The 21,374-nt window shown below is 43.2% G+C and overlaps 2 protein-coding genes across 2 annotated transcripts; one reads left to right on the plus strand and one right to left on the minus strand.

Moving 5' to 3' along the window:
- Positions 1 to 280: 280 nt before the first annotated feature.
- LOC110538221 (ADP-ribosylation factor 2) lies at positions 281 to 9,716 on the minus strand. Its single transcript, XM_021624891.3, has 5 exons — positions 9,503 to 9,716; positions 5,170 to 5,327; positions 4,354 to 4,464; positions 4,098 to 4,222; positions 281 to 3,223 (listed from the first exon to the last, which is right to left on the minus strand). Exons 2-5 carry the CDS (start codon positions 5,315 to 5,317, stop codon positions 3,062 to 3,064), a joined length of 546 nt encoding a protein of 181 aa, XP_021480566.1. The 5' UTR covers positions 5,318 to 5,327; positions 9,503 to 9,716; the 3' UTR covers positions 281 to 3,061.
- A 2,037-nt stretch (positions 9,717 to 11,753) lies between these two features.
- On the plus strand, positions 11,754 to 20,574 carry LOC110538222 (protein Wnt-9b). Its single transcript, XM_021624892.3, has 4 exons — positions 11,754 to 11,956; positions 13,014 to 13,267; positions 14,110 to 14,375; positions 18,386 to 20,574. Exons 1-4 carry the CDS (start codon positions 11,871 to 11,873, stop codon positions 18,845 to 18,847), a joined length of 1,068 nt encoding a protein of 355 aa, XP_021480567.1. The 5' UTR covers positions 11,754 to 11,870; the 3' UTR covers positions 18,848 to 20,574.
- The last annotated feature ends 800 nt before the right edge of the window (positions 20,575 to 21,374 follow it).

Here is a 21,374-nt window from a genome sequence, read left to right on the forward strand (position 1 = left end):
TAGCCCAGTGTTTCAGTATCTAAGCCTATTTTAACCCAGTGTTTCAGTATCTAAGCCTATTTTAGCCCAGTGTTTCAGTATCTAAGCCTATTTTAACCCAGTGTTTCAGTATCTAAGCCTATTTTAACCCAGTGTTTCAGTATCTAAGCCTATTTTAGCCCAGTGTTTCAGTATCTAAGCCTATTTTAACCCAGTGTTTCAGTATCTAAGCCTATTTTAGCCCAGTGTTTCAGTAACTAAGCATCTATTTTATACTTTCATGAAATAAATATACAAGAGATTTGTAATAGAGATCTCTTTATTATAGTGCATTTCTCAGATGTTACAAGATGGGTTAAAAAAAAAGCTAAAAACAAAGGGAAATCCTTAATTAAAAGAAAATACATATGCACACACACCTTGTGTCATTTGTACAGAAAATGATCTGAAAATGAAAGCTTCACATCTGAACAAGGGTAGCTAAATGAAACTGTCAAGTTAAAATAAATGTTCATCCAGAAGTGACGCTCATCATTCAATTCAATGGGTTTTCTTTCAGCACTAAACTCTACAATATCATTACAAAAGAAAAGGCCAAAAATTAGATTAGAGTTATTCATTTGTTGAAACCATTTTCTGGAACAATTCATAACAGAAAAAAAGAGATCTAATTGTCCAGTTGTACACAGATACAAGGGTAAAGGTCAGTCCTACCCTCAAGAGGTCAGTGTGGGGCTGGGGCCTTAGGGTCATCTTCAATCAGCAGGGGGTGTGTACAGTACAGTGTACTAAGGGTTTCTCAACTACATTCGCAGTAGCCTTTGGAATACATGGGATGTACAGAAAACCATTTTGTCAGTTATGGTATACATTTTGAAGCTGTGTGTTGATGTGAAGAACAGCCGCGGCTTAAATTGCACATGGTGACTGTCTGCTGGTGTAGTTGCTATGGCGATGCTGATGGGAGAGAGTTGTCACTGAGAGCACTGCTGAGGTGAGCAGAAAGCTCAAGCTTTCCCCCCGCTGCTTGTTGTAAAGAGGTTGATGAGGCAACCTTCCATGGTCTAGTTACAGTACTATTGTATTATACTGTAAGCTGGTCATGTTTCACATGGAGCAAAGGGGAATATGTGACTCTACCTGTGCAGAAGAACCGGGATAACTAACCCTGACGACACATATAGAGCAAACAACCTAGATAGCCCCGCATAGGGTGTGTGTTAACAATTCAGAGTTTGGATTGTAGGCTGAAGCGTAACGCATTGAATGCCATGAGAGCTTGATAACAACACAGCACTATGAGGAATTGGAGAAGAGTGCCGTGTTAGTGCAGCTGAAAGTCCGTGGCGGCTGAAGGAAGGACCTAAAGGAGGGGCTTAATGTAATGTCTGGAATGGAATCAATGGAACGGTATCAAACATATCGGAAACACATTTGACAATTATGTCATTCCAGTCATTACAATGAGCCCATCCTCCTACAGCTCCTCCCACCAACCTCATCTGCTGGAAGTGACCCATCAGGCCCACCCCATGCCCTGCAGGAAAGCCCAACTCTGCAGCAAACATCCTAAAAGCTAACCCAAACACAACCAGCCCTTCATAAGTCAAACCCAAAGAATCTTAAAGCATTTTGATTGAAATACTGCACACCTGGCTCCTCAGCTCATGCTAGACCAAGGGAACCAGGTCATCTGTACAAAAAAGAACAAATGTAAATAAAATAATAAAAAGGAAAAAAGTAGACAACAGAAAATGTAATGAGGAGAAAGCCAGAGTGGGAGCAACTCTCAAAAGGCCTCGCTGTTCCAGTGGACAGGAACGGTGCTGAAAACACCCAACTAATCCCATGTACACTCACCCAATGTACTCACAGAGCTGTAGCTAGCTACACTCAACTACACTGACCCTCTGCCTAGCATAGGTAGTATAGTGTAGTACTAGACAAATACACAGTTTATTGCGTTTTCCATACCCGGCGGTAAGGATTGTTCACTCAATCAAAACATTATCAATGATCTCACAAGGCCCTGTGAAAGGAACATATCACTTGATGTTAGCCACCAATAAAGATGCAGCGTGATAAAGAGGCCATCACTTGTGATCCTAGAGGGCAGCAGGGTCAGCAGCTGGTTACCACGGTTACCTTTTGGAACAACTTATTTCCAGACAAGACATGTCTTGCTACATTCTAATAAATCAAAAACAATAGTAACAACTCATTTCAGTCAGTAATGCCTACCAAACAGCTGACCCTAAAGTCCTGCAGGTCTTCTCAAGCACCACCGTCATCATTCAGGCTAAGGCGGCTTCGCTCAACAACAAAAACGAGTGGGCGAGTGGCTGTGTGAGATCACTCATTTGTTGTGCTTCAATGGAGATTTGAGGGTTAGGACAGAGACTGAAAGCTAGCTAATAATTGATTAGCTAGTGTTCCCAAGACAGCCAGAACAATACGGTTGGGCATACTAGAACAACATGATTTTCCAAAGAATGCAAAGAAGGATCTAGGATGGAAAAGCTATTTTTATTTGTCTTTTTTCCAACCTGATACAGGTTACATTGAGATGTATTTCATGGTATGGGGTCTCAAACCAACAGTTTAACAAGAGTGTCTGACAGATCGCAATACTAGTGGATGGAAAATCAAAGTTGTTTTTTTAATCTATAAACTTTATTCATTTTGCAGATTACACATAAGACTTAGCATCCTGGGTCTTTCTTTGCCTTGTGAAAACCAGGGTGTCTTAGGAGCCACTGACGGTGGGTCAGGAGGGGAGGGATGGGGGGGCGCTAGAGTTAGCCATGCTGTCATTTCCATGGGTGAGTGAGACTGTTGAAGGCACAGCAGGGCTGCTCCCACTCCCGGCTCACACACATGCACCCACACATACATACACATTAAGATCCACACAAACACTTGCACTCTCACACACACGCGTATGTGGGGTATCACTGGTCAAAGCCCCAATGGTTGGAGGGGATGGAGTGAGAGAGACGGGAGGAGAGAGGGGCTGGGACCAGCGCTGTCGCCCATAACACACTGCGCAGACAAAGACGCAGACAGACGGCGGAATGGTGGATCATTTTGCGTTCTTTAGCTGGTTGGAGAGCCAGTCGAGGCCCTCGTAGAGCCCGTCCCCACTGGTAGCGCAGGTGGCCTGGATGTACCAGTTACGCTGGCGCAGGGAGTGCAGGCCCAGCTTGTCTGTGATCTCCGCTGCGTTCATAGCGTTGGGGAGGTCCTGAAGAGTGGAGAGAAAAGGGTTAACCCAGGAATACATGCGTCTGCAACAGACCTTCACAAGCCATCTTAGTATTAGAGGTTGACCAATTTACGGAACGATTCCGTATTTCACTGAAAGAATAAACATTTTGTTTTCAAAATGATAGTTTACGGATTTGACAGTATTAATGACCAAAGGTTCATATTTTTGTGTTTATTATATTATAATTAAGTCTATGATTTGATATAGCAGTCTGACTGAGAGGTGGTAGGTGGCAGCAGCAGGCTCGTAGGCATTCATTCAAAGAGTACCTTACTGCATTTGCAAGGAGCTCTTAGCAAATTTTTACACACACACACGAGAGAGAGAGAGAGCGACAAAGAAAATGTCAAAATCTGATTAATCACTATTGGCTTTTTTTGGTCCTCCAATAATCAGTATTGGCGTTGAAAAATCATAATCGGTTGACCTCTACTTAGTATAGAGGGAGTCAATTGTATGACCTTGAGTTGAACTACTAGTATCTGCAAACCATATGAATAACAATACTGTACTACCAATTACAGATGCAGTTTACTGGTGAAGCCTTGGGCTGCGTTAACACAGGCAGCCCAAATGATCTTTTTCCCAATTACTGGCAAAATATCTGATCTGGTCAAAAGACCAAATTAGTGGAAAAAAGATCACCTGTTTGTTAGTTTTGCTCTGCTCAGTGTAAAATTTCACTCTGATTCCATTTGAAAGAATTTCACGCACCGCTCACGCCGAGAACACTTGATTTAAGTGGCCTACTCTTTACGCGTCAAGCTAAAATTACATGTCCAGGGTAGCAGGTAAAAATACCTACTGTTTTCCTGACGCACTAGTGTCTCTCCCCAGTTAGTCAGTTCACCTGTTTGTTAGCGAACACAAGCAGCACAGCGTCTCTCAGCTCGTCCTCAGCCAGCATCCTTGTCAGCTCCTCCCGCGCCTCGTTCACTCTCTCCCTATCGTTACTGTCCACCACAAAGATCAGACCTGAGAGTAGCAGAGGGAGAGAAAGGATGGAGGGTGAGGAAAATATGAACATTTACCCGGGACAGTCTCAACTTCACTGTTTCTGACTTTGAGATGGTGCTGAGGGGGTTCTGGTGATAGTGTCCACTCACCTTGGGTGTTCTGGAAGTAGTGCCGCCACAGAGGCCTGATCTTGTCCTGACCGCCCACATCCCACACTGTGAAGCTGATGTTCTTGTATTCTACCGTCTCAACGTTAAAACCTGAGAGCGAGAAAGATCAGTTACATCAGCAATCTAAGACACTAACATTCTAAGAGGCTGTGTGAGATGACATATCAGCAATCCCAAACAGGCAAGCTAAGTCACTCCCTTAACACAAATGTCTGTATGAAATGTCTTTGCCCGAATGTAGCTGCAAATTAAAATGTATATTTTAATAAAATACAAAAAGTGAATGAACATCTACTGGAATATGAAATGCCATCAGCCTTGTGTTACATTCCTATAACGCAACATTTATTTCAGGGGGGGCTGTAAAGCTCCATTCATTCCTATATTTAAAAGTCACTTAATCCCTATGACAACAGCCACACTGCAGGACGTTGCCTGCCTGCGGGAGCTCTGCAGCTGATGTAGGTAGGCTACACAGTGCCCGACCCACGTCTCCTAATGAAATCCATGTACAGGCAGACTGTTGGCCTTAACAGGGGCCCACTCATTGCTTCAGAGCCTGAGGGCAGCTCACGGCAGCTACTCTGGGCATGTGGGCAGTGATCAGGGTTCGGATGAGATGGGGACATTCATTTCCACTCCCCTACAACTAAACAAACAGGAGCCTAGATCTCATGAAAATCACATGGAGCAAGTTATTGGAGGAATATTGGGGAGCATTTCAGGAGGGGTTTGTACCTAGGTGAGGGGGTGTGTGATGACAAGGAGTAAAAGGGATAAGGCTAAGCTACTCACCGATGGTAGGGATTGTGGTGACGATCTCTCCCAGTTTGAGCTTGTACAGGATGGTGGTCTTGCCGGCAGCATCCAGCCCCACCATCAGAATCCGCATCTCTTTTTTACCAAAGAGATTCTTAAACAGGCCTGCAAACATGTTCCCCATCTTGGCTAATCTGGAGGAAGGGAGACAGAACCCAAAATGGTTAAGCTAGTAGTCGTAAAACATTCATTATGCCTAACACCAGGCTAAACCGGCCGTGTGTGTGTGTGTTCACGTGTTCGGTAACACAAAAGCTCGCTGACGTATGTGAGCAGTGTGGATGAAAAGATTCATTAACATGAAAACGTTGAAATATTCTGCACTGCTCCCGCATACAATGTGGGTGGTGTCGGATCGGTGTAAAAAAATACATTTTTTATGAATCAATTTATAAATGTATATAGAAGGTACCCATCCTTGGTAGTTTCATTAAGATTTTTGACCTGTGAGGGTAATAATGTCAGGCTAAACTTCCTTATCGCTGATAAAGGGCAACCACAGAGATTAAATTCATGAGCGGGAGAAAAAGTGCTGAGAAAAGCATTCAGTCACTGTCTGTGTTTATTTTGCGTCTTAACAATGGGCCCTCACAGCAGCGCCTCTGGGTCTCACACCACACACGAGCAGGACTTGGCTGATGGGGCTGCAGGTCGGTGTTGTTCTGACTGGCAGGCAACTGTTTACTCATAGCCAGGAGCAGAGAAGTGGATCACATGACTGGCAGAGCACTGACCAGAGACACGATCCAGGGGTAGAGGCTGGTTACAACATAGCATCACCTGAACACGTATTGCCCAACACCCACCAGGCAAGAACACAAACAGGCTCTGTAACAGCAGCCACAACGATTAGAATGTAATAGCCTAGTCAGTCCCAAATAGAAGCCTACATACATGTCTAACACAACACCATAACTAATTCATGTTTTTTAAACTTAACTTTCTCACTGTTGAAATGTGTTTCTAAATGTACACGGGTCTTTCCATCAATTTGGTGTCTTTTGAGAAGTGTAACTTTCACCTAATTTCAATTTAATGAAAAAATAAAAATCCTCCCTCAAGAGTTTTAATAGTGCCTATTACGTGCAAAATAAAGTAACAGGGTTGATGATTTCTTCTGACATCAACCATAAAATTTGGGGCGGCAGGCAGCCTAGTGGTTAGAGCGTTGGACAGGTTGCAAGAAAGATCGAATCCCCGAGCTCAAAAGGTAAAAATCTGTCGTTCTGACCCTGAACAAGGCAGTTAACCCACTGTTCCTAGGCCATCATTGAATATTATAATTAGTTCTTAACTGACTTACCTAGTTAAATAATGGTTTAATAAAAAATATATATATATAATACTATCCACTTGTGACAGGGAAACTGTCACAGAAACATTTGTTCAACCGGGAGGGGCAATTGAATGCAAGCTTCACACAAAAAAAATACATTGTTACAACATTTCTAGTCTATGGGTAACAGGGTTGACATGTAATGCTCGACCCACTCAGTTTTGCACCACAAAATTGACAAAAAGAGTAGAATCAGCTCATCTGCTTTTACTCTAAGATATTACTATTAGATGTTCAATGTTTTAAAAGACAGTGTCACCATATTAAAACGAGAGTTCAGTTCACATAACAGGGTTGACATACATACATACTTAAATGAATCACATAAATAATCATCTTCAGAAATAACTGTCTAGCAACAAACTGACTAGGGTTTTACAATGATGCTGAACCTTGGAGAAGTTTAGGGATTAAGTGGGTTAAAATCTTCATAGAAGTGAGAGTTGACAGAGGGACGTCAAAATGCTGCATTTTGGCACTTTAGCAGATTGATTGAATTGTCCATGTTGTCTATAATATTAAAGGGCACCACATTTAAAACAGCCTTTTAAAATCCAATATTGGTACACAATTTCTACTTAAAATATCGAAGGGCACTCTTTCATGGAATGACCCACAAATGTATCAATTGTTAACTTTCATTTTGAATTAGGCAAATTCATTGCAATAACAATCCTTCCTGTTATTCAGTATATTGCCAAGCACATTGCAGAATCATGTGATTTAAGACACGGCTTATGATGAAACAGGCTCACTACATCAGAAAAATAGTGTATCTAAACACCATGACAAAAACAGATTCATATTTGAGACAAGTTAGCGGTCTTAATACAAACTGGACAAGAGTAGGGGACAATGGGACCGCATTATAAAAGACCCATACAAGTGTTGTAGGTGAAACGAAGAGCATGCAGTCTGAGCTCAAGTAAAAGCACACAATGAGGCCAGTGATGTGGCGAATATAGGTCAGCGCTCAGAAGAACCAGAGTACTAGAGGCTGGATATGGGAGAGGTAACAACACACCTGTAAGCAGAGACACACTGCTGAATTAACCAGGAGAGAGACAGGGAAACAATGATCCTGTCAGGGCAAATAGGCTATTGAACACTCAGGTCTTTCTCCAAAGGACAGGAATGACTTTAAAATAATGGAACACTATGACCTTGAGCAAATCCCTCCAACTAACACATGGCTACAAATGATAGCATAGGATAACACCAACACAGTATTATTACACTCCTTCAAGACAATTGTGTTGCAAATGGTATACAAATGAACATAATTCATAAAGGTGTTCTTTGGTGAAAACATGCTGAAGCCATTTAAATATGACACACGCCTTGGCACTTCTGAAATAAACTACACAATAACCGTAGGCAAACAAAAGCTAGGAGGGGTGTGATTTGAGTTCTAACATCATGAACACAGGGAGTTGTCAGTTTCACAAAGTGCCTTCCTGGATTCAGAATGTGACAACGAATCTAGCTCTAGCCAACAGGCATTCCACAGAGGGGAGTTCCAGAACTAGAAAAGCTCATAGCTTGCAGATTTCTAATGACATCACAACAATGGCAGCTCATTTGAATCAGGATTGTCCACCCTGTTCCTCAACTAAAGCAAAGAGGAAGTGCTCTGAATGCATCCTCCTCTGAGGAAACAGGAATAACAGGGGAGGGGTATGGGAGGCCAGCAGCAAGTCATCAGAGAGTAGTTAAGTGAATTTATCACAGTATGCATGTGATATAGGCTGCCTGAGGTGGAGTTTTTTGGGGTGCATTGGCAGTCAGTGTTAAGGGGTTCTAAAAGAGGTGCCAGTTACCAAGAGATGCTCATAAAAATGTCAAAAGAGCCCATGTGGATTAATAATTGACATGCCAAATGACAAGGGGGTGGAACATGTGATGTACAGCCTACTACATGCAGTACACACATTAATATTGAGGGAACACTAGGGGCATCAAGGGGGCTCACTTTCTGGTTGGACAGGCAAATAGTGGACATTTTTCTTTTAAGTCTAGCAATGTTTTTCCATAAGGGAAAGTTAGGTATGCTGGGGTTAACCTGCTCCACCGGTTGTTTGATCAGCCCCTCATCAGGACCTGAACAAAGTATGAAAATCTGCCAGATTCCTGGAGAACTGTTTGAAAATGGAAATGTATGGAAGACAGAGACATGGGTGTCAGTCATAAATAACACAAAGATGTGTATAGCTTTGCATGCATCTCACACACTATTTTGCTTCAGTTGTATGTCCATTAAAATGATTTGGGCCTAACATAAGGGTTTAGCTAGTTAGCTACATTAATTTGTAACACTAGCTAGTGACTAACCATGTGTGACGGGTTCAGTTTGAAGACTGACAACAGTTTCCAAAACCAAATCTAACCATCCAATACCAACAGTTACGCTAGGTAAAGCTTCCCGGCACAGTTTAGTTACCCAGCTAGAAGGCCGTAGAGACCACCAAGTCACCTTACCGTTTAACCCACATGCTGGTTAACTACATTCATTTAGAGAGGTGTTTAACGTTGGTTAGCTAGTTAAGCCGCGGACGACTCAAATCTCAATCCACGTAAATTAACGTTACGCAGTCAGAAAATAGGCGTAGCTAGCTAGCTAACGTCAATTTTGCGAAGCGGCTCGACATAATGCCTCCAAATAGGAGGAAGCTGAATGTCCAATCACAATGACCAGCGAATACTTACTAACACAATTTCAGTAAAATTAGCGGAATAATGTTCTCACGACTTTTACAGGTCGTGAGAATATAATGCCGGGCGAGCTAGCTAACGTTAACTAGCTATTGACGGCAGATGATCCTCGTTTGGTTTGAGTCTACGCAGGGGGATTCGTTGTCAAAGCTTGCGTTCAACCCGAAAGCAAATAAGCAATCGTTTGCATTCCAGATCCTGAAAATAAAAAAATACTACGAATTACATATATTATATTGCTACGTTGTATACATGTTTTACCTTTTAGTGGCGGTTTCTCGATCTTTCTTTTACGCTCCTATTCACCGCTAACAACAAAATGGCGTCTTTCACAAGTGTCAAGAAAGCCGCGTCATGGACGTTGCACATCGTAAGATCGTCACCAATCATGTTATCCATGCAAGTTACAAAAACGTACCCTGCTGCTGCGGGCCAATCGATGAAACAACATTTAATGTTGAGGGCGGAGATTTACAGAAGGCCCTCCTCCAGTTTGCCCTACAAACTGAAAGACCAGTCAAGCTTCCCGTAGGATCAAGCATCCCCGCCTCTTCCCCGCCCCATATTTCCGACTTCAATGGAAACCGAAATTTGCCACTGGCCCAACCCATCATCATTGGGGAGGATAGAAAACAAAACAAACCGGTTGCAATGGTTCAATCCAGAAGAAAAAAACGTCCGGAAAATACAGGACCATGGGTGTGTATAGACTTATGTTGGATATGGCAAGCAAGTTCTGCCTTATATGCCTTATAGCTAGGCCACTTACCCATAATGTCATAGAGATCATCATCTCAATCAATAAGCAACAGCCTACAATTTACATTTCTGATCAAAGAATTCCAGCCTGTTTCTGTCATTCATATTTTAGTTAAACAGCCTGAAAGAGTCAGAGCCAACACCATAGAAATAGGAATTATAATACAAATTAAGTAATTTAATGGGATCTCTATGGCCAACACTAACATGCAAGGTCTACAATGACAGCTCGGTCTATAGGGCCAACATGTAGGTAAACTGGAGTTGGGGGGCCCCTGGAGGTGGGCAGAGGGGAGAAGTGGGTTGCGAAGTTCAAGGTGCATCAGGGTTCAAGCGTTCATCAAGGTTGTTGGGGTCATCGTTAAAGGCTCACAGTGTGTGTTGTTCATATTACATCCACTAGATGGGGCCGTCTCCATGCTGCAGTCATAATGTCCCAATAAATCCAAGCCAATAGTTTCCGTTTCGTGCTTCCTTTCCATAAATCAACCACTCTGAAATTATAGACATATGCCTATGTGAGTGCAATATCATCAGTTGGAAGTTTGTCCACCTTTCTTGTGTTTGTGCTCATGGTTAGCTAATTCAGGTGGTTGTCCGGTTCCCTCAGTTATGCAGGTGTCACACTGAGCAGACAGCTAGATCTTTGATTACCCATTCATCCACATGGTGATTGTAAACCAGAGTTGTTGTTGTTGCTGTTGGACATGAAGTGAATAAAAGGGATTTTATATGAAAATGGTCTATGGACTGAGACATCATGGGTGGTAGGCAGCTATATCTACAGGTGTCATGAAGCACAGAATATCATTTAATTAGGGGGTATAAGCCTTGAGATGCATTACATTCAAATAAAAGCTTATTGTTGATGTTTGTCTGTATGTGTTGTTGTACAGTAATTACTTATTCACCGTGACTAGGCAGTGGGCATGCCACTTGTTATTAGTTTGTGTGTTGTCTAGGGCTGTCTATCCCACAATGTGTTCCTTCTCCTTGCAGGTGTTTGGTCAAGCGCCCACATGAGCATAAATATATTACAAAATAAAGATGTAATTCGTTTGAGTACAAAAACGTATTTATAGAGGTTGTTCCTTGCTGCTATGAAACAGTAAGTAAGAATCAAAGAAAAAAACACTGTTATGTAGAGAAAATTAGATTGGAGCCTTGGTGGTTTGTAACCATTATGACCAAAATTAAAATAGAGTTATCAAGAAGGAGACAGACCATCAGCGAGTCTTTGCTGGCAATGGAAAATAGTCAGCAAGCAATGGTGGAGATTCAACTGTATAAAAGTATGTATTGCTTAATAGATGCCTATGTAATCCTATACCTATAATCCAAGATCCATTTTTGCAATAACAAGTGTATCTACATCTTTGTATTTGTAGGCTATGTCTACCTTCTCAGGCAGCTACAGAACTTATTAAAGGAGCACACTTGGTTATAGTCAGCCACATCCTATAGCCTATAGTTATTCTGGTATATGCCCATACACTTGCCACTGGTGTATCCCCCATAAACATGGCACAGTAGATCTGTCAGTGGGTAGAATGAAAATGCACCAGCAAGTTTGAATATGTGGCACAATAATGACAAAACCCAGACGAATGCTCATCACAGCCAGGTAGATTTGCTACCTGTCACTGCCATCTAAGTGGGGGGCGTTTCCATGGTTGGGGCGGGACGACAAGGGAGTCCAATGGGCGTGTGGCACGATGATGCGCTCCCCAGAGGCCTTGCCTCCCTTGGGACCGCGCCTGCCGCAGTGGACCGAAGTTTGTGTGGGCCACTTAGGAGGTGAGCCTGCCAGACGGCACAGACTTTCCCAGTGCAGAATCAGCGAGATGAAGAGCAGCGTCGACCCGTCATCATGTGCTCTAGGCTCCCAAGGACTGCCTGCCTACTGCGACTCATTGAGCTCTGTATCCTCCTCTCGCACACTGCAGCATATTTTGGGTCAGCCACAACTCTTTTACTGTTTTGTCTCTGAAGATTTATGGTCTTTTCCTTACTTCTAACATATACAGCAGATCGATGTCTGTAGGAAATAATGCATGTGATGCGACGTACATTGCCTGCCTATATGATGGAAGCCCAGCGTTCCATGACTATCGTGCGCAATTACGCACGAAACCATAATGTAGGACTGTAAATGTTGACTTGTTTGGATGTTCAAGTCCACAGAGATTACTTATGATTGCATTTTTCTGCTATCTAAAAGTAAACAAAGTAGGCTAGTTTCCAAGGCTGTGTGACAATTTTTCAAATAGGCCTACATCCTTATGACACCTCTACAAATTGTAATAATATTATTGATAATTATGAATTTGCCAAATACGTCTCAGAGCAGAATATTTGAATATTTAAGATATCCTTTGTATGATATATGACTTGCTGAGAGTGTGAATGGTTTCTCACGGTCTCTTGACCTCTCGAGTTTGGCACTACCTCAATTCTCTCACTTTTTGGCAATAGTCGAAATTTGTATGAGGGAGCGAATTTCATGCATAAACAGATTTGTTTTAATATTTTATTTTAAAATTAGAATCCTACACTCAGTTTCCTTTTTAACATTATTATGTGGTTTTATTAGGCACATGTGGGTAGGACAGACGAAGTCAAATATAGGCCGATATGTGCGTAATTTTACTTTGGAAGCAAATTTAGACATTTTGATATGACGTTTATACTTAATTGCGCGTATACCTATGTATAGTGTGTTGTTAAAAGCTTGTAGTCAGCAAAAACGATACCTAATTGTTTCTATTTATAGGCTATGGCTCTATAAACAAAATGTAATTGTTATGGACACATGTTATAGAAATGACTCTGGAACAACATGTTTTCTTTATTCCCAGGAACACCAGAACGTTGGGTATTATTTATAGGTATTATAGGTTTATAGGTTTATATTTTCTTGATAAGATTATTTATATGACATTTTCCTTTTGAATTTGGTAACGTCAGTGATAACTATATCGCACTGAATGTATACATTTGTCTCCTTTGAAAGGCTGACAGGCCGAGAGCCCTTGGTCTTTTTGCCTGCCCCGTTCTCCAATGAACCCCCAACGGGAAAAGCTCACCTAAAACAATGCGAGCAGATGACACTGGCCCGTAGGCAGAAACGACTGTGTCGCCGTGAGCCGGGTTTGGCGGAGACGCTGCGTGAATCAGTGCGCCTCAGCCTCTTGGAGTGCCGCTATCAATTCCGGAACGAGCGCTGGAACTGTAGCTTGGACGGCCGCGGAAGTCTTCTGAAAAGAGGTGCAATAATATGTCATCAATTCACAGAGTTCCATGTATTTACACACAGAGAGATATTAGGGAAATATTTCCATCTGGAGGGACGCATCATGGGAAGCAAGTAAACAGGCCTAATAGCTTAGACTGATGTTGTGTTGTGAATATCGTAAGGTTCAAATTACTACTTCATGGTGCAAAGGATTTCTCAAGTGCAACAATGCAATCGATTGAAAATGTAAGTATATTGAATTGATAAATTGACTGTTGTGGGGGTAGGTGAGTGATCTCAAAATAATGAGCCAGGCTAAACTCTAGTCTATAGCCTACAACAACAAAAAACTCCACCCCTTATAAAATCATTTTAGAGCATGCTTATGCTATCAGCACGAAGAGCCATGAACAGGTCAGCATGGAGTTAATTAAGGGCTGAAGAGCCAAAAAGCCCGGTGCGGCGGGGCCTACGAGGGCCCAGTGGTTATTTATATCTCGGAAACCCGCCCAGTTACCAGAGGAAAAGGGCGGCGTGATTACTCACTTTCATCTGGGGGGGAAAAATCCTTCCTAGTCAAAATAAGAGTTAATTGGATTAAAATACATCATAGCGATGTCTCTGGGCTAAGCAAATAAGTGCGAAACCAAACCACCGGGAACAGTCAGCAGACGAATCATGACACAACTCTTTAAATGGAACACTGGAGTAGAAACATGGGAGTAGAATGTAACCAAAATATGTATCTCGTGAGCTTGGATGATAGTCTAGACTTTGCATGTCTGGGCCTAGCCAATTTACGTGGAGTAAACAACATTTACATTTTTTTTATTGTAGACTATTATTAATTGTTGATGTCATTTGTCTATTCCAGGCTTCAAGGAGACGGCCTTTCTTCTTGCGGTGTCTTCAGCGGCATTGTCCCACGCACTAGCAAAAGCTTGCAGCTCAGGCCGAATGGAGAGGTGCACGTGCGATGACTCCCCAGGAATACAGCATCGCGAGGCATGGCAGTGGGGTGTCTGCGGTGACAACTTGAAATACAGCACCAAATTTCTCAAGAAATTCTTGGGCCAGAAGAGGGTCAGCAAAGACCTGAGGGCGCAGATCGACTCCCACAACATTAACGTTGGAATCCGGGTGAGTGAGTGAGTGTTGACATGTGCATAAACTCAAGCAAAACAACAAGAAGCCCATTAAGCATTTGTGAGTGACACTATTGTGGCATAAGTACATTTTTTCAAAAGAGAAAGGTGTAAGCCTATGCCAGTAGTGAGTAGTTTCCTCCCAAGCATCATAAACATATCAGCCAATAACAGCTCAATTTTAGACCTACCAGCAAAAGACAACCCCAACACTGCTTACCATACAATGCACTCTTCAAACAGAGGCAGCAGGGACTGTGTGACTTTACCAGGTCTCGTACTGACTCCTTGCCCATATATCTCATCCAGTGCCAGAAGTCCACTCCCCCTGCATGGTGTCTCCCTTCCTGTAGCCCTGGTGGATAGATAGCTACTGGGCCTGGGCTGGTTGAGGCTGAGGGAGGCAGCAAGTACCAGGGATAGGAGAGGAGACAGACTGCTGTCAGATCCCTGTAGCCAGGTGTTCCAAGGCAGGCATGATAAAGCTTGCTGTGCGGGCCCACAGAAAATTAAAGGTTTCCCGTCAGAGAGAACAATTATAACTGTTGCCTCTTTTAATATACGAGCAAGCATTTTTTCCACTTACTGTATGGCGCTGAACTGTGCTCTTCTCCATAAATCCACAATGTTCATACGGTAACACTATGTGTGTATTTCTGTGTAGCTTAGAAACAGCCAGCCCCAAGGCTCTTCCCCTTTACCTTTCAAACTGAGGCAGCAGGCCCTTCAGAGACGAGAGGGAGAGAGAGCGAGGGAGAGATAAAAACAACAGGATGAACTGAAGTAGTCTATCTTATCTTATCTTTATTGAGTGTGGTGTTTTCCTCACCTTCCACCTATCTGGCTCAGTAGAGACCCGGAGGTGGTTGTTTTTTCACAACACCCCCCCTCTAACCCTCATCCCTCAGTAATGTTCTGAGATGCCCCTGAGGGGTTCATACCTGTGTAGGGCGGAACTCGGCAGAACTCTTCAACCCTGAAGTAGCCCCTGGGTCTCCCCCTCCCCGTAAGGATGACCCCCATGCCGCATGACCTGTCTCTGGCCCCCACCCAGTTAGAGTCTCTCTGGCTGAGTGCCTCAGCGCTGGTACCCCCACCCCACCACCACCAAGCTCAGTGAACTTTTGAACGAAGGCAGGACACCATCCTTTGGCCTTCTAACCCAAACTCTCTAACTATTTAAGCTTTTTAAACTCTTATGATCGTTTTCCGTGCACACACACACACACACACGCACACACACACAAAGAACAAGGTGGAAAGATTCTGCTGTCTGTCTGTGATGCCTGTCTCTAATGCCCCAGGCTTCATAGGAGAAAGAGAGGAGAGAAGCAGTGAGAAAGAGCTAGTTTCAACACATTGAAAAAACGAATCCGCAGGCGCTGTCTAAATGCGAGACGCCAGGTGAATGAAATACTGCATGCCGAACAGTCTCCCTAATCCATCATCTCAACCGTTCATACTGAGTTAAACTAAATGATGACTAGCCCCATACCATCTGACCCCCGCCCCACCAACCCACCCTGCAGGAAACTGTCCAGATGTATTTATTTATATATATAAAAAACTTTATTTAACCAGGTAGTCCAGTTGAGAACAAGTTCTCATTTACAACTGCGACCGGGCCAAGATAAAGCAAAGCAGTGCGACAAAAACAACAACACAGAGTTACACAAACAAACAAACAGTCAATAACACAATATAAAAATCTATGTACATTGTGTGCAAATGTGGAAGAGTAGGGAGGTAAAGGCAATAAATAGGCCATAGAGGCTAAATAATAACAATTTAGCATTAACACTGGAGTGATAGATGTGCAGATGATGATGTGCAAGTAGAGATACTGGGGTGCAAAAGAGCAAGAGGATAAGTAACAATATGGGGATGAGGTAGTTGGGTGTGCTATTTACAGATGGGCTGTGTACAGGTACAGTGATCGGTAAGCTGCTCTGACAGCTGATGCTTAAAGTTAGAGAGGGAGATATAAGACTCCAGCTTCAGTGATTTTTGCAATTCGTTCCAGTCATTGGCAGCAGAGAACTGGAAGGAAAGGTGGCCAAAGGAAGTGTTGGCTTTGGGGATGACCAGTGAAATATACCTGCTGGTGCACGTGCTACGGGTGGGTGTTGTTATGGTGACCAGTGAGCTGAGATAAGGCGGTGCTTTACCTAGCAAAGACTTATAGATGACCTGGAGCCAGTGGGTTTGGGGACGAATATGTAGTGAGGGCCAGCCAACGAGAGCATACAGGTCACAGTGGTGGGTAGTACAGTGGGGCAAAAAAGTATTTAGTCAGCCACCAATTGTGGAAATTGGAGAACTTAAATACACTTAAAAAGATGAGAGGCCTGTAATTTTCATCATAGGTGCACTTCAACTATGACAGACAAAATTAGGAAAAGAAATCCAGAAAATCACATTGTAGGATTTTCAATGAATTTATTTGCAAATTATGGTGGAAAATAAGTATTTGGTCAATAACAAAAGTTTATCTCAATACTTTGTTATATACCCTTTGTTGGCAATGACAGAGGTCAAACGTTTTCTGTAAGTCTTCACAAGGTTTTCACACACTATTGCTGGTATTTTGGCCCATTCCTCCATGCAGATCTCCTCTAGAGCAGTGATGTTTTGGGGCTGTTGCTGGGCAACACGGACTTTCAACTCCCTCCAAAGATTTTCTATGGGGTTGAGATCTGGAGACTGGCTAGGCCACTCCAGGACCTTGAAATGCTTCTTACGAAGCCACTCCTTCGTTGCCCGGGCGGTTTGTTTGGGATCATTGCCATGCTGAAAGACCCAGCCACGTTTCATCTTCAATGCCCTTGCTGATGGAAGGAGGTTTTCACTCAAAATCTCACGATACATGGCCCCATTCATTCTTTCCTTTATACGGATCAGTCGTCCTGGTCCCTTTGCAGAAAAACAGCCCCAAAGCATGATGTTTCCACCACCATGCTTCACAGTAGGTATGGTGTTCTGTGGATGCAACTCAGCATTCTTTGTCCTCTAAACACGACGAGTTGAGTTTTTACCAAAAAGTTATATTTTGCTTTCATCTGACCATATGACATTCTCCCAATCTTCTTCTGGATCATCCAAATGCTCTCTAGCAAACTTCAGACGGGCCTGGACATGTACTGGCTTAAGCAGGGGGACATGTCTGGCACTGCAGGATTTGAGTCCCTGGCGGCATAGTGTGTTACTGATGGTAGGCTTTGTTACTTTGGTCCCAGCTCTCTGCAGGTCATTCACTAGGTCCCCCTGTGTGGTTCTGGGATTTTTGCTCACTGTTCTTGTGATCATTTTGACCCCACGGGGTGAGATCTATTTTCCACCATAATTTGCAAATAAATTCATTAAAAATCCTACAATGTGATTTTCTGGATTTTTTTTCTCATTTTGTCTGTCATAGTTGAAGTGTACCTATGATGAAAATTACAGGCCTCTGTCATCTTTTTAAGTGTATTTAAGTTCTCCAATGGGAGAACTTGCACAATTGGTGGCTGACTAAATACTTTTTTTGCCCCACTGTATATGGGGCTTTGGTGACAAAACGGATGGTTTCCAGTTTGCTGAGTAGAGTGTCGGAGGCTATCTTGTAAATGACATCGCTTAAGTCAAGGAAAATAGGAAGCCAATTCTAGATTTCATTTTGGATTGGAGATGCTTAATGTGAGTCTGGAAGGAGAGTTTACAGTCTAACCAGACACCTAAGGTATTTGTAGTTGTCCACATATTCTAAGTCAGAACCGTCCAGAGTAGCAATGCTAGTCGGGAAGGAGGGTGCGGGCAGCAATCGGTTGAAGAGCATGCACTTAATTTTACTAGCATTTAAAAGCAGTTGGAGGCCATGGAAGGAGTGTTGTATGGCATTGAAGCTCGGCACCAACGATAGGCACCAATGATAAGAGCCCAGCTAATGAATCAGACTGAATAAACTGACATCTCACTCTCTTCCCCTCCCTCCTCATCACCCTCCTTTCCCCCCTCCTTCCTTTTCAGGCAGTGAAGAGTGGCCTGAAGACTACCTGTAAGTGTCACGGCGTCTCCGGTTCCTGTGCCGTGCGGACCTGCTGGAAGCAGCTGTCCCCGTTCCACGACACCGGGCAGCTGCTCAAGTTCCGCTACGACACGGCCGTGCGTGTGCTGAGTGTTACCAACGAGGCCACCGGGGAGACGGAGCTGGCGGGGGCGCGTCGCCACGGCCAGAGCCACCGGTCCACTGACCTGGTGTTCCTGGAGGACTCCCCCAGCTTCTGCAGGCCGTCACGCTACTCTCCCGGCACGGCCGGACGCTCCTGTGCCAAGGACACCAGCTGCCAGAGCCTTTGCTGCGGGCGCGGCTACAACACGGCCATGCACCTCACCACCCTCTCCTGCCACTGTCAGGTGCGCTGGTGCTGCCATGTAGAGTGCCAGACCTGTGTCAGGGAGGAGGAAGTGTACACCTGCAAAAATACCTGAAAAGGGGGAGAGAGAGAGAAAAAGATGGGGAGAGGAAAACGGCAACACACTGAGAGAACATTCAAAATGGCAGGGCTAGAACCACTCAGACATTACTCTTGATAAATTGAAGGGTTTGACTTTTAAACATACCCTTACCTGCCTGTTCTGAACTGATAACTGTTTTGGGAAGCATGGGAATGGAACAAGGTCATAATGTTGTTGGTAGTTTGCCACTTGTTGGAATCGAACATGCGCTGTCTCCTCAGATGAGGCAGTATCAAGACCACTTTCTGCTTTGCTCTTACTGAATGCACTGACATCACAGACCGTAAGTGAGAGGGAGAGAGGGTTGCCTTGCTGGACAGTTATGGGCAGGGAATGGGCTCTTCACAAGGTACTGGAATGAACAGTAGGTCGCCATCATTATTTGGCAACATCATCTCCGTGGGAGCGCTGACAGTTCCATTGGTCCTGTCCTCTTGTCGGTCTGTTCCTTAGTCAGTTTGTCTAACTGCTACTATGCTGTAGTGCTTATATCAAGATTTAGAGCATTTCCAAAGCGCCAGAAAATGCCAAAAAGGAATCTAGAGCCTCTTGACTTCTGTCTCCGTCTGCCTGGCTGTCTCATTTGCTGTTTGCTGGTCTCTTTATTTGCTGTGAGAGCAGTCTAAGGGTTCATTCAATAGAAAAATGAAGCACTTATGTTGGCCATGTTATGTATAGTACTTTACTCCTTTGCTTTAAGGTGAGAAATGTATCTGGGTTAATACTGATATCCACCACACACCTTAAAAAGTCCCATTGAATCACTGGATGTCTGAACATGGAATGTTAGTGCCGGTTGCCTATAATCATAGCTAGTTAGTATGTAATTTATGACTAAATGCAGTCATAGGGTTATTGTGTGGTAAAGTAGACCTGTTGTCTCTTGTGAGAATGTCTATGATAATACTACATGTTTGACATTGTTAATACAGTAAAGGAAAAATTCTAAGGAAATTGCACTCAAACTAAGGGAAACTCCAAACACTGTACATAAAAACGGTTATGCAAAGTTCTTCTCTTGCTCACACTGTAAAGAACTTTGCTCTATTTTTTATTTATAAGTGGGCATGTCTGCACGCACTGTGCTGTACTTTCAAGTGTGTTCCCCTGACCAAATCAAACAGTTTTCTCTACAGTCTAATTCAGGCACATCTTTGTTCTCTAATGTCTTTGAAATGGCCCAATCATGCTGCTTGTTTTCTCAATTACCAATCAGAGAAAATAGCCGTATTTGACTCCGCCATTCCTCCAGCTCTCCATGCCAGACCTCTGTGTCTGTCCGTGGGTTAGGGTTGAAGGTCCATATCTGCCCCTAGGGCTTTTAGGCACCCATTTATGTTTCCAATATTTTACAATCGTTTCAGTTCCCTGTGCCAGTGTTTATTTTCTTGTTTATGCAGAGATACAGAGTTATGTACATGGATATAACTCATATCAGGCTCAAAGCATATTAGACAGTGGAATCGTATATATCTCTACCTCATCAGGTCTTTGGGCAATTATCATAATGATTTATTTGCCTTGCAAATACTTCCTTGTGTCTGTCATGAAACTAAAGTCAAACTTTTAGATCAATGTACAATTCCTTTAAACTTGGTCATAGCTGTATACTGTATCAATATTATTTACATTGTGACATACTGTATATTCTTATTTAAAAGCAATTAAAATAAATCAACATATACATTTGTAAAAAAAAATATTTGTCTCCATTTAATAGTTACTATAAGTAATGATCATGCTTGTTACCTGTTTCTATATGTGACTTTCTTGTCTTAAAATGAAAGAATGGGAGCTTTGTGGCAGTAACTTCTCTTTCTTTCATCCTGATCAATTTCTGTCTCCCTTTCCCTATCTCTGTATGTCTCTCACACACACACGCACGCACGCACGCACGCACACACGCACGCACACACACACACACACACACACACCAATCACAGAATCACAGTCACAAAAGCCACGGCCATACACCTGCCTTGAGCTCCACACACGAGCAGTCTCTCTCCAGCAAAACCACTTCCTGATTGTGCTGCCCTGCCCTCCTTTTCATCTGAAAGGACTGTGGTCTCAGTGCATCACTCTCAACCACCAACTGCCCAACACATGCAGGGGGAGGAGAGCAGCACGCACACATACAGGTGTTCTGCCTCTGGCACAACAGGCCAGCCATGATGACAACAATAATGATGATGATGTCAAAGATGATGATGCAGAAGAATGTTGTCTACAGAATGTTTTTTTCTCCCTTTGACCTCAATATACAGTGCGCCCCTCAAAGGGCAAAAGGTCATATGTAACACTGATGATTAGAAATGAAATATTCATACCTGTGAGAGAAGGCTCTCCACTGAGAACCAAATCACACAGAGGCTTATTGTTTGAGATATTGCTACATTTACAGTGTGTTGTGACCTGGAGCTTTTGATGTTTATCTCTGATCACAGTGATTAGACATGAGCCTTCTCTGCTCCAACATAATGAGCTCTGCTCTATTAAA

The sequence above is a fragment of the Oncorhynchus mykiss genome, chromosome 12 (genome assembly GCF_057628025.1).
Source record: "Oncorhynchus mykiss isolate SJ-2025 chromosome 12, ASM5762802v1, whole genome shotgun sequence".
Lineage (NCBI taxonomy): Eukaryota > Metazoa > Chordata > Actinopteri > Salmoniformes > Salmonidae > Oncorhynchus > Oncorhynchus mykiss.